Raw genomic sequence first — 17,157 nt, forward strand, 5'->3', positions numbered from 1 at the left:
GTGCTGGGACTACAGGCGTGACCCTTTTTTTTTTCTCTTGCTCTGTCGCCCAGGCTGGAGTGCAGTGGTATGATCTCGGCTCACTGCAACCTCCACCTTCTGGGTTCAAGCAATTCTCGTGCCTCAGCTTCCCAAGCAGTTGGGATTACAGAAGTGTGCCACCATGCCTGGCTAATTTTTGTATTTTTAGTAGAGACAGGGTTTTCACCATGTTAGCTAGGCTGGTCTCAAACTCCTGAGCTTAAGTGATCTGCCTGCCCTCAGCCTCCTAAAGTGCTGGGATTACAGGCATGACCACCACACCCGGCGGAATTCAAATTTGAGCAAGCTCCAGATGCTGACGATCTGAGAAGCAAGTCCTGCCCGAGGCCCCTGATGCTCCTGTTGGCATCTCTGGAGGCTTTAATGCCTGTCGCCCACTCCTCTGCTCCCACTGGACTTTGGTATATTTGTTTTAGGGCTGTGCAAAGATTTTTCCATGAGGGTAAATCTTTCATGGAATGCTTTGCACTTCTTGGCCCCTTTTTCTCAAAGTTAATGGTACTTTATCTCTTCTGTGGATGAATTGCACTTGAATTCAGATTTGTCTTGTTTTTCTAAGATTCTGAATCATGATTGAGAAAAAAAAAAAAGAACTACTTTCCTTTGGCCTTTGCTGTCTTCAGAGGCCAGTGTTACCTTTTTGCTGTGTTTTTTTTTTAAGACGGAGTCTTGCTCTGTCACCCAGGCTGGAGGCTGGAGTGCACTGGCGTGATCTTGGCTCACTGCAAGCTTCGCCTCCCAGGTTCATGACAGTCTTCTGCCTCAGTCTCCCCAGCAGCTGGGACTACAGGCACACGCTGCCATGCCCGGCTAATTTTTTTGTATTTTTAGTAGAGACGGGGTTTCACCGTGTTAGCTAGGATGGTCTCGATCTCCTGACCTCGTGATCCGCCCGCCTCGGCCTCCCAAAGTGTTGGGATTACAGGCGTGAGCCACCGCGCCCAGCCTTGCTGTGTGGTTTTTTTTTTTTTTTTTTTTTTACAACTTTTATTATTTTGTATTGCATAGTTATTTTATGTCTATAGTAGAACACATGAATGCATTGATCAGAAAAGTAAAAAGTAACCCATAATCTTACTAAAGGTATAGTCATTGTTAATGTCTTCCTGATCAGCGTTCTAAACTACTTCAGAGGCTGCCTACTGCCAAATACAAATAGGTTTATATAAATGCCTCATGAGGCTCAAAGGAGGCTAAATCTAGTTCAGGTGAAATCTTTCAGAAAGCCGTACTGTTTCCAAGTCCCTGTAGGATTCCACATAGACTTGGCTGGCTCTAGAATCGTGCCTTTGAAATTCAATATCAATAAAACATTGCTAGCCTAGGCAAGGTCAGTTTATGGAACACATATAGAAACCAGTATGCATTTTACTTGGATGCTGCTGGAGTAATTTCTACCAGTTGGCGTAGGATTCATTTCCTGTAACAGAAAGCAGGATTTCCTGAATTTGTTTCCTGTGCACATTCCAGTTGGGGAACCTTGAAGTGTCTTTATTCAGCTATTGATTACAGCCTGGGGGCGCTGGGCCCTCCCTGCCACCGTACAGTAACTCACGGAGGAAATGAAATAGATAACAATCGGACCCGGAGGAGCGGAGCGCTGCTCAGATGCTGGAGCGAGCAGGCCTCAGCCCTGACAGCATCCCACCATTTCCAGGATGTTCCACAGCGTCGAGAGTGGGTGGTGGGGGGTGGGGGGTGGGGGGAGTGGGAGTGGGGGCCGTGGTGGTAATGCAACTTTCCAAGCCTTTGTTTCTTGGTGTGAGCCAGGAGGTGCTGTCCTGTAAGCAGCTAGTATCAGCTCTGTCCATGGCTCATTCGCTTGTCTTTTCCATGAATTCTTTCATATTTAAAAAACTTTTTTTTTTTTTTGGCCAGGCGTTTTGAGACAGTGTCTTGCTCTGTCGCCCAGGCTGGAGTGCAGTAGTGTGATCTTGGCTCACTGCAACCTCCGCCTCCCGGGTTCAAACCATTCTCCTGCCTCAGCCTCCTGAGTAGCTGGGGCTACAGGTGCCCACCACCACGCCTGGTTAATTTTTGTATTTTTAGAGGAGACAGGGTTTCACCATGTTGGCCAGGCTGGTCTCGAACTCCTAATCTCAATTGATCCACCCACCTCGGCTTCCCAAAGTGCTAGGATTACAAGCGTGAGCCACCACGCCTGGCCAAAAAAGCTTTTAAAATCACAAGTACTAATGTCCTCACTACAGAAAAGGGAGAAATTATAGAATCAAAAAGAAGATAAAAAATAACCTGTGATTCTTACCACCTGCCGATAACTACTACTGTTTATGTTCTGGTATAGATTTTCTCAGACTCTTTCTAAATGTGTGCATATTTAAATATATATATTTATTTTATGTGTATTTATATAAGACATGCACATTTATATTTATATAATATGTAAATATTTACATATTATATAAATATATGTTATGTAAACCTATATTATATAAATAATATATATTATATAAATATATGTTATGTAAACATATTATGTAAATAATATAATATATATTATGTAAATAAATAAATATTGACATAATATATAAATACATAAAATAATATTTACTTTGTGTGTGTGTGTGTGTGTATATATATATATATATATATAGAGAGAGAGAGAGAGAGAGAGAGAGAGAGATAGAGGACCAGTACAGAATCATGCTGTAGTACATATAATTGAACAGGAAGGTGGGTGAATTAGCAGCTTCCTTTAGAAAGTCATATGGCTTTCTGAGATTGCACCACTACACTTGAGCCTGGGCAACAGAGCGAGACTGTCTAAAAAAAAAATAAAAAAAAAAAAAAGAAAGTCATATGACTTTCACATTTCTGTAGGACTTATGCTTGTGTGCAGATATATATGTGTCTGTGTGTGTGTGTGTGTATGTGTGATGTATTTGCCCATGTGCCATGTGAGTATGTGTGTGCACATGGATGCACATATGTGTGTATGAATGAAAGCTGCTTGCTGTATTTCGCCCTGCCTTGAATAGCTGAATAATTCCAGAGCAATGAATCAGCAGTTCTGGGTAACATGCAGAGTGTCTGCATGGCTAGCACATGCTCGTGGCACAGGGTGAGAAGCCCGTCTCTCCTTCCCTGACTTCCATTCTCCCAGGCTCCTTCCTCTGAGGCACCCACTGTTATTAATATCTGAGTATCCTTGCAGAGATAATTCTTTGCATGTATTAGAATTACCCTCACCCTTCATTTTTATATATATTTATACATATATATATAAATGTGTATATTTTTTATATATATATATATATATATATATATATAAGATTTTTTTTTTTTTTGAGACACAGTCTCACTCTGTCACCCAGACTGGAGTGCAGTGGCATGATCTCGGCTCACTGCAACCTCCATCTCCTGGGTTCAAGCGATTCTCCTGCCTCAGCCTCCCGAGCAGCTGGGACTACAGGTGCACACCACCATGCCCAGCGAATTTTTATATTTTTAGTAGAGGCGGGGTTTCACCATATTGGCCAAGCTGGTCTCGAACTCCTGACCTCAAGTGACCCACCCACCTCGGCCTCCCAAAGTGCTGGGATTACAGGCATGAGCCACCGCGCCCAGCCTATTAAAATATTTTTAAAAATTTAAAAGCACAACTGTAAACTATAGATGCAGCTTTGTACCTTGCTTTTAGTAGCTCAGTTTTTAAAAGTGTGCCGGGACATGGAATATCATTGTACTGTGACCTCAGCGGAGGGCTGAGTTTTACTGAAACATCTGCTGTGGGTTCCTGTAGCCTCCTGATGGCATAAATGCATGTCTGTATTTCAAGACCCTGTCCATTAACTTTCATGGAAGGTTAGGGCATCACATTGGCCTTCCCTGCTTCTGCAGTGCAATTGCTGGCCATGTTTAACTTGTAACTTTCAATTCAATCAGCTGGGTGATTTTTTTTTTTTTTTTTTTTTTTTTTTTGAGACGGATTCTCGCTCTGCTGCCCAGGCTGGAGTGCTGTGGTGCAATCTTGGCTTACTGCAACCTCCACCTCCCAGGTTCAAGTGATTGTCCTGCTTCACCTCCCAAATAGCTGGGACTACAGGCACCCGCCACCATGCCCGGCTAATTTTGTATTTTTAGTAGAGACGGGGGTTTCACCATGTTGGCCAGGCTGGTCTCGAACTCCTGACCTCAAATGATCTGCCTGCCTTGGTCTCCCACAGTGCTGGGACTACAGGTGTGAGCTACCACACCTGGCCTACCTGTGCGATTTTAAGCAAATGATTGCTGCACCTCAGCCTCCTCAAAGGTAAAGAGGGGCTAGGGCCATTGACCTCACAGGTCCTTGCTAAAGATGAGGTAGTAATGGTGATAACAGTGGTACTGATGGCAGTGAGAAATGACCACCTATTGAATACCTGCTCTGTGCCAGGCCCTGGGCTATGAGCCCCTCTTATGATAGAGTCACAATAATTGTGCCCATTTTGCAGATGAAGTGTAAGTTGGCTAAGGAAAGTTCCCACGGTCACATAGCTGGCAAGATTAAAACCAGACAGCCCACGCCTAGAGTCTGGACTTGCAACCCACAATACCACGTTCCTCCCCAGGGGATGATGGCTTGAAAGTGCTTTGTAAACTCCTGAAGCACTCCAGAGAGTGAAGATGCCTGTGTTTGGGAGACTCAGGGCTGATACTGGATGAAGTTCCACAGTCTCTGGCTATTTTTAGCCAAACAGGGTCCCCTGTTTGGAGGTAATGTTCAGACACTCTGCATCTCCCAAGTGCAGTGGAATTTTTATTTTTTGGTCTCTTCCCTCTTTTCTCATCTGGGGAAGCTTCCGAGCTTGGTGAAAATAAGCCTTTTTCTGCCAGACCCTGGCAGCCTATCTTCTGAGTATCTTGCCTTTACCACCCACCTCAGTGGGATTCATCCCTTAGAAAGGAAAATTAAAATGAGCATGTTTCACTTAACAACTTTCAGTTCCATCTATGTTGCTGCAAGTCACAGAATTTCTTTCTTTTTTAATGTGTTTTGCTTATTTTTTTGAGATAGGATCTTGCTGTATTGCCCAGGCTGGAATATAGTGGTGCAGTCTTGGCTCACTGCAGCCTTGACTTCCTGGCCTCAAGCGGTCCTCCCCCCTCAGCCTCCCAAGTAGCTGGGATGAGAGGCACACACCACCACACCTGGATAATTTTTGTATTTTACTGTAGCAATGGGGGTCTTGCTATGTTGCCCAGGCCAATCTCAAACTCCAGAACTCAAGCAGTTGTCCTGCCTCAGCCTCCCAGAGTGCTGGAATTACAGGCATAAGCACTGCACTGGGCCAATAAGAGGATTTTTAATGGCTATACAATATTCTTCTGCCTACGTACACCACAGAGTGTTTGTTCTATCTCCCAAGCTTACCACTTAGGAGGTTTCTCCCTTTTGGCTATCATAAATCATGCCACGATGCATTGCCTTCCATGTTCTCTCTGCACATCTTTAACCATGTGTGTAAAAGGTCCCATTTGTCTCCTTTTGCTTCGTCTTAACCTTGTTGCTGAACGTGAGTGTAAAAACTGACAGAGAGCTCAAGTACATGGCGCCAGGGAGGGCAGGCAATCTCACGGTCCTTCTGCGGCTACGAGGTTGGTTGGTTTGTTTTTTTATGAGCACATTCTTGGTGAACCATAAGATGTATGCAGTTCCCCTCAATGCCTGGGCATAGCCTGAGCCTCAGCCTCAGGTCCAGACAATGACAGCATTCAGACGTGTACACGAATGAGCTTGGAGTGTGAAGCAGAAAGATTTAGGAGGGTGTTGGAGTTTTACCACCACGTTGCCATGACCTTGGACCCAAGGGGTAAGGTCAAAGAACAGAGGTCAGGAACTATAGGGGAATTCTTCCATCCGTGTTACTGATTAACCACCGAAGTGGGGTCTCAAAACAGGATTGTGGTTGTTCAGAAGAAGACAGCAGGGGCTGTTTGAGCAGGGCTGGACAGTGTTTTACAGACACTGTAGGAAACTGTCAGATGTGCCTCCCTTGGTGTTAGCTTATCCATGGGCCATAGAGGCAAAAGCTCTGTCCCGTGTGATATTAGTGTTGGCTCAGAATAGAGTTAATATATAGTCATTCCTTTTTTTTTTTTTCTTTTTCTTTTTTGAGACAGAGTCTTGCTCTGTCCACCCAGGCTGGAGTGCAATGGTGCAATCTTGGCTCACTGCAACCTCCGCCTCCTGGGTTCCAGCTATTCTCCTGCCTTAGCCTCCTGGGTAGCTGGGACTATAGGCATATGCCACCATGCCTGGCTAATTTTGTATTTTTAGTTTATTTGTTTGTTTTGAGATGAAGTCTTGCCCTGTTGCCCAGGCTGGAGTGCAGTGCCATAATCTCAGCTCACTGCAACCTCCGCCTCTCGGGTTTAAGTGATTCTCCTGCCTCAGCCTCCCGAGTAGCTGGGATTACAGGCCTGTGCCACCACGCCTGGCTAATTTTTTTGTATTTTTAGTAGAGACGTGGTTTCACCGTGTTGGCTAGGCTGGTCTTGAACTCCTTCCCTCAAGTGATCCACCATCCTTGGCCCCACAAAGTGCTGGGATTACAGGCATGAGCCACCGTGCCTGGTCTATAAATAGTCATTTCTTAATGATCACATTTTAGGAAGATGATGCTGTTCTTTCTTCTTAAGTATTTATTTTTATCAGTCAAGTGATAGGAAGTTCAATTTCAAGTACAAGACATTTGGATCAAGAAGTGACTATTTATTTATTTATTTGAAACGGAGTCTTGCTCTGTTGCCCAGGCTGGAGTGCAGTGGTGTGATCTCAGCTCACTGCAACCTCTGCCTCCTGGGTTCAAGCAATTCCGCTGCCTCAGCCTCCCGAGTAGCTGGGATTACAGGCACCCACCGGCCCAGCGAATTTTTTGTACTTTTTTTTTAGCGGAGATGGGTTTTCACTATGTTGGCCAGGCTGATCTTGAGCTCCATACCTCAGGTGATCTGCCCACTTCAGCCTCCCAAGGTGTTGGGATTACAGGCGTGAGCCACTGCGCCCGGCAAGAAGTGACCTTTTATGCCACTGTCTCTTCCGCTGATTCCTAGCAGGCTATGTTTTGTTTGTTTCATGCTATGTTAAAAAAAAAAATTTGAAGCAATATTTAAAAATCACTTGATTTTATATCAAAATTAGTTTTTCTCAAGAAAGATCAGGTCTGGAAATAGTGGGCTCAACTTCTACCTGGCAGTGGTTGGCCAAGCTGGGCGGCTGCTGCCTCAGTTTTCTTTTGACCCCACATGGCCCTGCCCTACTCCTGTCTGCTCGTCTCCCAACCCCTGTCGGCATTTGAACCTGCAACCACTGCCTGGTGGATTTGAATGTATTTTCGTATTGAGTGAAGAAAACCGTGTGTCTGTGGATAGATTTATAATTTTGAAAGGCTGGATTAGGGCTGACCGGTGACTCTTTGTGAGCTTGAGTATTTATCTTATCGAATGCTACCAAATAACCCCTTTTATCAGATGTCACATTCCCGCCTCGTATCATACGTGCTCTGATGATTGGTATGTATCCTGCTTTTGACAAGAATTCAAGGCTACTGAACGTGATCTGGCTTATTTCCCAAGCACAGCATCCCAGGTACAAAGAGAAAACTTTAAAAACTTGTCACAGGTGGTTTATTGCTGACCAAGAAATGATGAAAAAGCCCTTTCACGGATGGTTTCTGACGTGAGTCTCTCACATGGGCATTTGAGGAAGGGAAAGGTGTGGGCTCTGCCCCTTCGGTTTCTTGTCATCCAAAGGAGAAAACACAACAGACTCCTGAGACAGGATCCCCTCCCCGCCCTTTCTACCTTTCCAGCATTTTATCCAGCTCCTGTCTAATGTATCTGTTCATTCATCTACCTTAACGAGGTTGCGTTTTCTGCTGCTGGCCTGACCTGCAGTTATTGAGACCCTAACTCAGGCTGTTAACAGCAGTGAGACGCAAGCCCCTGAAATCCTCTATCTTGTGTGATAAGGGGTGATTTCCTTGAAAAGAAGCCAGAATGTTAACTAAAGTAACCTTGTTGTATATCACTGTGTTTTGGGAGGGAATGCAGTTAGCTCACTCCCCAGATGTTTGGCCCACAATTGAGAGGTGTTAGTGAGTACCCCACTTCTAAACTGGTCTTCCCTGAGTAGGACTCTGGGGGATGTTATGTGTCCTTTTAGAAAGTAGCTTTAAATTAACACTGACTTAAAGTGGAGGAGAGTGGAAGAGGAGAAGGAAAGACTTCCTGCAGTGCTCAGATCCTGTTGGAATCAGCTCCCAAAGAGACTGAGAACATTCTTGTTTTGTTTTGTTTTTGAGACAGTCTTTCTCTGTCGCCCAGGATGGAATGCAGTGGTGCAATCTCGGTTTTCTGCAACCGCTGCCTCCTGGGTTCAAGCGATTCTCCTGCCTCAGCCTCCTGAGAAGCTGGGATTATAGGTGCCTGCCACCATGCCCTGCTAATTTTTGTATCTTTAGTAGAGACAGGGTTTCATCATGTTGGCCAGGCTGGTCTCAAACTCCTGACCTCAGGTGATCTGCCCACCTTGGCTTCCCAAAGTGCTGGGATTACAGGTGTGAGCCACCTCGCCAGACCCTGCAGAGGTTTTGATTAGGATGGTGGATCCCAGGGGTGGGGAAGGGCTACAGATAATAGTTGTCGTAGGCTCCTAAGCTCCACTGAGAGGCTTGCTCTAGAAGAAAGCAAGGCTAAAAGATGTTTACATACAGCTGTAATTGATCTTTCCTCAAAAGCGTTTGTCATTTCTGATCATTTCAGGTTATAGTTATTCAACGTTTCCACTAACATGGACCTGTGGGGTCTGTAGCTGGGTATGCTGGGCTGGCCGATTCTGCTGCCCAGCCCTGGAAGCCACTTCTGGTTCTGGAGTTACAGGTTATTTCTCGATTGAAGTTAAGAGCAGGCTTTTGGGGAATTAGTGTATCTCCTGGAAGCCCAGTATCACAGACTTTTCACATCTTTTCAGGGCAATTAACAGGCGAAGTAATAGCTGCTTGAGAATAGGAATTAAAAAATCATTTCCATAAGTGTTTGAAAGTACCCGAAGAATAATTTTTTTTTTACTTTATTACTAAATAGGTATATAAGGAAGGTTATAAATTTAGTCAGGCTTTTTAGCTTGTACATAACTAGGTATTTGTAATATTTGAATTGTATTGGGATGTTTATTTAATTAAAGTTAAACGTAAAAGAAATGCATATACATGTTTGAAACATTTCAGTGGTATAGAAAGCTAGAAGTGGCCGGGCGCCATGGCCCACGCCTATAATCCCAGCACTTTGGGAGGCCAAGGTGGGCAGATCACGAGGTCAGGAGATCGAGACCATCCTGACTAACATGGTGAAACCTGTCTCTACTAAAAATACAAAAAAAAAAAAAAAAAATTAGCCGGGTGTGGTGGCGGGCACCAGCTATTCAGGAGGCTGAGGCAGGAGAATGGCATGAACCCAGGAGGTGGAGTTTGCAGTGAGTGGAGATCGTGCCACTGTACTCCAGCCTGGGCAACAGAGTGAGACTCTATCTCAAAAAAAAAAAAAAAAAAAAAAAAAGCTAGAAGTAAAAGCTAGAAGTAATTCTTTCCATGTGTATCACTCTATAAACATTTTTACAGTGCACCCGAGCTTTTTTACATAGACAGATGGGATGATTTTTTTTTTCTTATTTTTATTTATTTATTTATTTTTGAGGTGGAGTCTTGTTCTGTTGCCTAGGCTGAAGTGCAGTGGCGCCATCCTAGCTCACTGCAACCTCTGCCTCTGGGGTTCATGCGATTCTCCTGCCTCAGCCTCCCGAGTAGCTGGGATTACAGGCACCCGCCATCATGCCTGGCTAATTTTTGTATTTTTGTAGAGATCGGGTTTCACTATGTTGACCAGACTGGTGATCCTGACCTCAGGTGATCCTCCTGCATCGGCCTCCCAAAGTGCTGGGATTACAGACATGAGCTACTGCGCCCGGCCGGTATGATTTTATATATGCGAATCATTACTGATTTGTTAATTTTAAACTTTGGAAGACAATTGGTAGCAGACAAAACAGGGCTATATTGAAAGAGTGTCTTAGTCTGTTTGGCCTGCTATAACATGGTCTGCTATAACAAAATACCATCAACTGGGTGTCTTGTAAACAACAGAAGTTATTTCTCCTAGTTCTGGAAGCTGAGAAGTCCTGTATCAGCATACTGGCAGATTTGGTGTCTGGTGAGGGCCTGTTTCCTGGCTGATAAAAGGCCCTCTTTTCACTCCGTCTCTCACGGCAGAAGGAGCGAGGGAGCTCTCTGTGGTTTCTTTTATAAAGGCACTCATCCACTCATGAGGAAACCTACCCCCAGGACTTAATCACCTCCCAGAGGCCCCATCTCCAACTGCTATCACATTGGGGATTAGGTTTCAACATATGAATTTTAGGGGACATAAACATTGTCTATAGCACAGCCATTAAATTAAACAAATAACTAAGTGAATGAGTTTTCAAAGACTTAGGCAGGCCAGTAGCCAAAAACTAATACTAAAAAAAACACACAAAAAAACAGAAAAACCCACTACTTGATCGGTCCTTTCTTTGAAAGGTAGAGGTCAGTATGATAGTTTCTTCTATTGGTCAAAGCTCAAAGCTAGTTAGTGCTGGCTGACTCATTATGACTCGAACTTAAATAAAGGAGAGTCTTGAAAAATAATTTCTTGCTAATGTAAATTTAGTTAATAGAAGCAACAGAAACTGAATTTGATATCTGAGCATAGTAGACTAAGGATGCATAAAGATGCATTTTCAGAGCTGGAGCAGAAATGAGAAATAGTCATCTACTCCAAGATCTTTATTTTGCAGAGGCCTGTGGGGGCTGGGGGCTGGTGGCAGAGCGGGGACTGGAACCCCAGTTTTGAGCTCCAGCTTGATCTCTTCTTCAGGGTGTAGCAGGTCAGCCAAGATGACATCCAGGGGTTCCAGAGAAAGAAAGGACTGGGGGTAGAGAGCTGCATACCTTTGCCTTGTGGCTTCTGCAGAGGTCTCTTGGTAAAAGGAATGGGAGGGAACTTAAGAGGAACCCCAGGTTTTTTTTTTTTGAGACAGTGTCTCACTCTGTCACCCAGGCTAGAATGCAGTGGCATGGTCTCGGTTTACTGTAGCCTCTGCCTCCCAGGCTCAATCAATCTTCCCATCTCAGCCTCTCCAGTAGCTGGGACTACAGGTGCTCCCTTAGAGCCTCAGCAGCAGCGCAGCAATGGTGATCAAGCGACCTTGATCCTGTCTCAGTAAGACCCTCGTCCCATGTCCACCCCGATCTATAGAACTGTATGAAAATCTATTTGTTTCATTTTAAAACAGATGCTGGCCAGTGCGGTGGCCCACGGCTGTAATCCCAGCACTTTGGGAGGTTGAAGCAGGTGGATCACTTGAGATCAGGAGTTTGAGACCAATCTGGCCAACATGGTGAAATCCCATCTCTATTAAAATTACAAAAATTAGGCGGATGTGGTGGCAGGTGCCTGTAATCCCAGCTATTTGGGAGGCTGACGCAGGAGAATTGCTTGAACCCGGGAGGTGGAGGTTGCAATGAGCCGAGATGGCACCACTGCACTCCAGCCTGGGTGACACAGTGAGACTCCATCACGAAAACAAAACAAAACAAACAAAACAAAAAACAGATGCACAGTAATTTGGTACAGCAACAACAGGAAAGGAATACAGGAGGGCTTCCAACTTCAATGCCAAACAAGCTGTCACTTTGTTCCCATCCAAGTCCAAAGGTACAGTGTCTACAAAAAATCAAGAAAGAAGAAAAGGAAGGCCCCCCCACTTTCCTCTCATAAAGCTTAACCTTTAGGGGGAGTAGGGGAGGCAGGTTTTAGGAGGGTGTTGACAGGGGCTGCGGGTAGGTGATAGGGAGAGGGGTACTTGGGAGGCGTCACCTCCACTGGAAGTGTTTGGTTATCTTCTTCTTCTTTTTTTTTTTTTTTTTTTTTTGAGATGGAGTTTCGCTCTTGTTGCCCAGGCTGGAGTGCAATGGCGCGATCTCGGCTCACTGCAACCTCTGCCTCCTGGGTTCAAGTGATTCTCCTGCCTCAGCCTCCCTAGTAGCTGGGATTACAGGAGCCTGCCACCACGCCCAGCTTATTTTTTGTATTTTTTTTTAGTAGAGATGGGGTTTCACTATGTTGGCCAGGCTGGTCTCGAACTCCTGACCTCAGGTGATCCACTCACCTCAGCCTCCCAAAGTGCTGAGATTACAGGTGTGAGCCACGGCACCTGGCTCTATTATTATTTTTTTGAGACAGGGTCTTAATCTGTTGTCCAGGTGGGAGTACTGTGGCACCATTATGGCTCACTGTAGCCTCCACCTCCCAGATCGTGATCCTCCCACCTCAACCTCTTGAGTAACTGAGACGACAGACATGCACCACCCCACCCTAATAATTTTTTTTTTTGAGATACAGTCTTGCTCTGTTGCCCAGGCTGGAGTGGGGTGGCGCGATCTCTACTCACTGCAACTTCTACCTTCCAGGTTCAAGAGATTCTCCTCCCTCAGCCTCCTGAGTAGCTGGGATTACAGGCACATGCCACCACCTCCGGCTAATTTTTGTATTTTTAGTAGAGACTGGATTTCACCATGTTGGCCAGGCTGGTCTCGAACTCCTGACCTCAGGTGATCTGCCTGCCTCAGCCTCCCAAAGTTCTGGGATTACAGGCATGAGCCACCACCCTAATAATTAAAAAAAATGTTTTTTAGAGATGGGGTCTCCTTGTGTTACCTAGGCTTGTCTCAAACTCCTGGGCTTGAGTGATCCTCCTGAGTCAGCCTCCCCAAGTGCTGGGATTAGAAGTGTGAGTCACAGCACTTGGCCAATTGCTTACATTTAAAAGTTAGGCCATCTCGGGGAGAAGTCTAAACTTCTGTTTTTTCATGAGAAACTGGAAGCTCCATCCACCCTGGCCCTCGTCCCTGCAGGGCAGTAACCGCCACCTGTGTGTATAGTGGCAGCAGCCCCTTTGGCTGGGGCTGGGCTCCTGCTTGCCACAGCCCCTACTCAGCCCTCTTTGCTATTTGCATCAACACTCTGGCCCCTGTCTTGGAGTTTGCAACCCTCATGCCTTTGACCGTAAGCTGAGTACGTCTGGCTGAGGCCATGAGAATATTCTGACTCGACACCCGTGCGACGCCTCCTGGAAGGGAAGAGTGTGTGCTGTGGAACTTTACACCAGGCAGATCCAGGTGACAGCCTGGCCTAGCTTTGCCACATGCCAGCGCTGTCACCTTGGGCAGCTTCATTAACTGCTCTGAGCCTCGGCTTCCTCTTCTGTGTGGATCCGTGTTCTCCACCTCAGCACTACTGACATTTGGGGCCAGATCATTATCTGGTGGGGTCTGTCCTGCATGTTACGGGATGTTTTGTAGCATCCCTGGCCTCTGCCCACTGGATACCAGCATTGCCTCCTTCCAGTTGTGACAAGTACAAATTCCCCCAGATGTTGCCGCAGGTCCCCTGGGGGACAGAATCACCCAGTTGAGAACCACTGAAGATGCTCCCCCAGTGCGGTGTGTGAGGCTGGAAGGAGAGCCTGAAGGTGAAGGGCTGTGTCAGTCAGCATTCTCTTCCTTCTTTTTTTGTTGTTTAGCTTGTTGCAGATTCTTCCAGGAGTGATCCGTAATTGTGCCAATCGCTCTTTTTTTCAGAGGGAGGGGGGACGGGGACAGAGTCCACTATGTCACCCAGGCTGGAGTGCAATGGCGTGATCTCAGCTCACTACATCTCCACCTCCTGGGTTCAAGCGATTCTCCAGCCTCAGCCTCCTGAATAGCTGGGATTACAGGTGTCTGCCACCATGCCTGGCTAATTTTTGTATTTTTAGTAAAGACGGGGTTTCACCGTATTGGCCAGGCTGGTCTTGAACTCCTGACCTCAGGTGATCAACCCATCTCGGCCTCCCAAACTGCTGGGATTATAGGCCTGAGCCACTGCACCCAGTTGGAATCACTCTTAATCCTGTGCCGTCTCTTTCCACCATGCCTCCGGTGTGCAGCCTGCTCTGAGCCTAGAAAAGATGAATTGTGCCTCTTAGAGGGGCAGCTGTCAGTGTGGGAGCCCTCAGATGCAGAGGAACAGACACTGTCGTGGGCCAGCACAGAGCACTCGGTGTCCCTAAGGGCAGTTGACTACTGTGATTCCCCTGTCTCTGAGCCCCCTTCTGCCTTTGTGTTCATGGCACAGCCTGTGAACCCAGATTCTCGGCTGTGCATCTGACCTTCGACCCCGTGTTATGTTTAGGTGGCCCTGGTACAGTGGACCGAAAGCGTGGGCTTAACCCTGGTGGGCCGAGACCAGTCTTCCATGCAGCTGAGGACCCCTGGCGACCAGATCCTGAACTTCACCATCCTGCAGATCTTCCCTTTCACCTATGAAAGCAAACGTATGGGCATCATCGTGCGGGTGAGTCGTGTTTATTCATGGCTTAAAGTGGTTAAGAACCCCAGGTGTGCTGCGTGTGTCCCTGTGGGTTGACATTCTTTCTAACCCTCTTTACTGTGATATCTGTCACCCACACTAACGAGGGAATATAATTCCCTAAGCAGAAAGGAAATTAGTTCATTGATTGGACACACCCCATAACTGTGATCAGCTTATGGTATCCCTGGTTCTGGAGTGAAAGTTAAAGAGAACATCCATTGGGGATTTCTTGGTAATACATCTCTCATTCCCTTTTGTTTAATATTAAATATATATTTTTTATTGAGGTGAAATTCACATAATATAATCATTTTAAAGTGAAAAATTCAGTGGCATTTAGTCCATTCACAGTGTTGCTCAGCCACCACTTCCCTCATGTTTCAAAACATTTTCATCACTCCAAAAGAAAACCTTGTGGCCGGGCGTGTTAAAAAATTTTGCCAGTCTGAAGAGTCTGATTTGATTTGATATGTTGTTTTTCTATTTGCTCTTTTAAAAATTTTTAATTTTTAAATTCTTATTAAAAGAATCTATTCATAAGAATCCTCCCACCTCAGCCTCCCGAGTAGCTAGGACTACAGGCTTGCAAAACCATGGCTGACTAATTTTTTAATTTTTTATAGATACAGGGTTTCACTGTGTTGCCCAGGCTGGTCTCAAACTCCTGGCATCAACCGATTCTCCTGCCTGGGACTCCCAAAGTGCTGGAATTACCGGTGTGAGCCACTGTGCCCATTCCTCTATTTTCTCTTTTTACCCGTGGAGATCACACTTTCCATCCTGGGGAGCCTGGAAAATCTGGTATTCATATGCCACTTGGCCTGGTTGTTCTGAAGTCTGCATGATCCTCTGATTTTTCCAAAGGAGCTTTAAAAATACAAAGTACTTGGTTCAATCCCACACCTATTTTGGAATGGGGTAGTTCTTCACATTATTTAGTTTGGTTGGAGAAAACTCTGCTTCAGATCTTAAGAATCTTTGGAATAAGGCGCTTTCATCTTTTCTGTACTTTTTTTTTTTTCCTTAACAAATGAGAATCCTCTCCACCCTGATCTATCCAAGTGTTTCATGCCTCATGGAGGAAAGAGATACTTGCACATGCATTTTTATAGCAGCACAATTTGCAATTGCAAAAATATGGAACCAGCTCAAATACTCATCAGTCAACAAGTGGATAAAGGAACTATGATATATATATATATATCATATATATATATATATGATGAAATGCTACTTAGCCATAAAAAGGAATGAATTAATGGCATTCGCTGCAAACTGGATGGGATTGGGGACTATTATCTAAGTGAAATAACTCAGGAATGGAAAGCCAAATGTCGTATGTTCTCACTCATAAGAGGGAGCTAAGCTATGAGAATGCAAAGGCTTAAGAATAATACAATGGACTTTGGCGAGTCAGGGGGCTGAAAGGGTGGGAGGAGGGTGAGGGATAAAAGACTACAAGTTGGGTTCAGTATATACTGCTCAGGTGATGGGTGCACGAAAATTTCATACATCACCATTGAAAAACTTACTCATATAACCAAACACCACGTGTTCCCCAAAAACCTTTGGAAATAAAAAAAATAGCGTGCATTAGTAGAAGTAGAAATTGATAACGTAGGTTGCTGGGCTCGTGGCCCTGCCCCCTGCCTGCTGGTGGAGTATTTTCAGTTAAGGCTTGGCTTGTCAACTTCTCCTTCAGCCTTACAGGTTCCTTAACTTCAGACCACCTCTTAGAGCATCTCGTTCTTCTTCCATAGCATTCATCACACTGAAATTCTTGATTTCCTGAGAGTTTGCTTGTCACCACCTGTCTTTTCTCCCTGTGGGTTAGAACAGGGGCCAGGATCCTTTTGGTTCTCCCGTGTCTCCTGTGCCTAGCTTTCCTGCCTGGCACACGGTAGACTCACAGTCAGTGCCGAAGTGAGCAGGATTCAACAGTGATAGCCAGTTGTCTTTTTTTTTTTTTAATGTTAGGGAAGTTATCAAATAAGATACTTAAAATAAACAACTCACAGTTTTTTCTCGCCCTCCTAGCTTTTCACCACTCTTCTCCTTGATCATTTACCGTGTAGCTTTAGTGCCATGGGCAGCTCTGGGGTAGTAGTAGAAATGGTAGTAGCCACTAGCAGCAGTAGTAGTAAGAAGAATGACAGGAATGACAAGTAACATTTATTTATTTTTTGAGACACAGTTTCACTCTGTCACCCAGGCTGGAGTAAAGCGGTGCCATCTCAGCTCACTGCAACCTCCACCTCCCAAGTTCAAGCAATTCTCTTGCCTCAGCCTCCTGAGTAGCTGGGATTACAGGCGTGTGCCACCATGCCCGGCTAATTTTTTGTATTATTAGTAGAGACGGGGTTTTGCCATGTTGGCGAGGCTTGTCTGGAACTCCTGAACTCGAGCGATCTGCCCACTTTGGCCTCCCAAAGTGTTGGGATTACCCCGCTCAGGGGCTTACTGTGTGCCAGAGGCTGTTCTAAGTGATTTGCATAAAGTAACTCATTTAATACATAACCATGTGAGATAGGTACCATTAGGACTGATGTTTGGCAGAGGAGAAAATTGAAGTGGAAGGAGGCTCAGAAACCGTTCAAGTTCACACAGCTGAAACTGAGGGGGCTGGGAAACCTGTCCAAGTTCACACAGCTGGAATTGGGGGTG

The 17,157-nt window shown here is 45.4% G+C and overlaps 1 protein-coding gene across 1 annotated transcript in view; it reads left to right on the forward strand.

The window, feature by feature from the left end:
- Positions 1-17,157, forward strand: part of ATP9A (ATPase phospholipid transporting 9A (putative)) — a 173,414-nt gene that overhangs the window by 118,240 nt on the left and 38,017 nt on the right. Inside the window, exon 15 of the mRNA XM_030826735.1 lies at positions 14,314-14,475. Within this exon, the coding sequence (XP_030682595.1) occupies positions 14,314-14,475 (162 nt within the window). The remainder of the gene's footprint in view (positions 1-14,313; positions 14,476-17,157) is intronic.

Source organism: Nomascus leucogenys, chromosome 13 (assembly GCF_006542625.1).
Source record: "Nomascus leucogenys isolate Asia chromosome 13, Asia_NLE_v1, whole genome shotgun sequence".
Lineage (NCBI taxonomy): Eukaryota > Metazoa > Chordata > Mammalia > Primates > Hylobatidae > Nomascus > Nomascus leucogenys.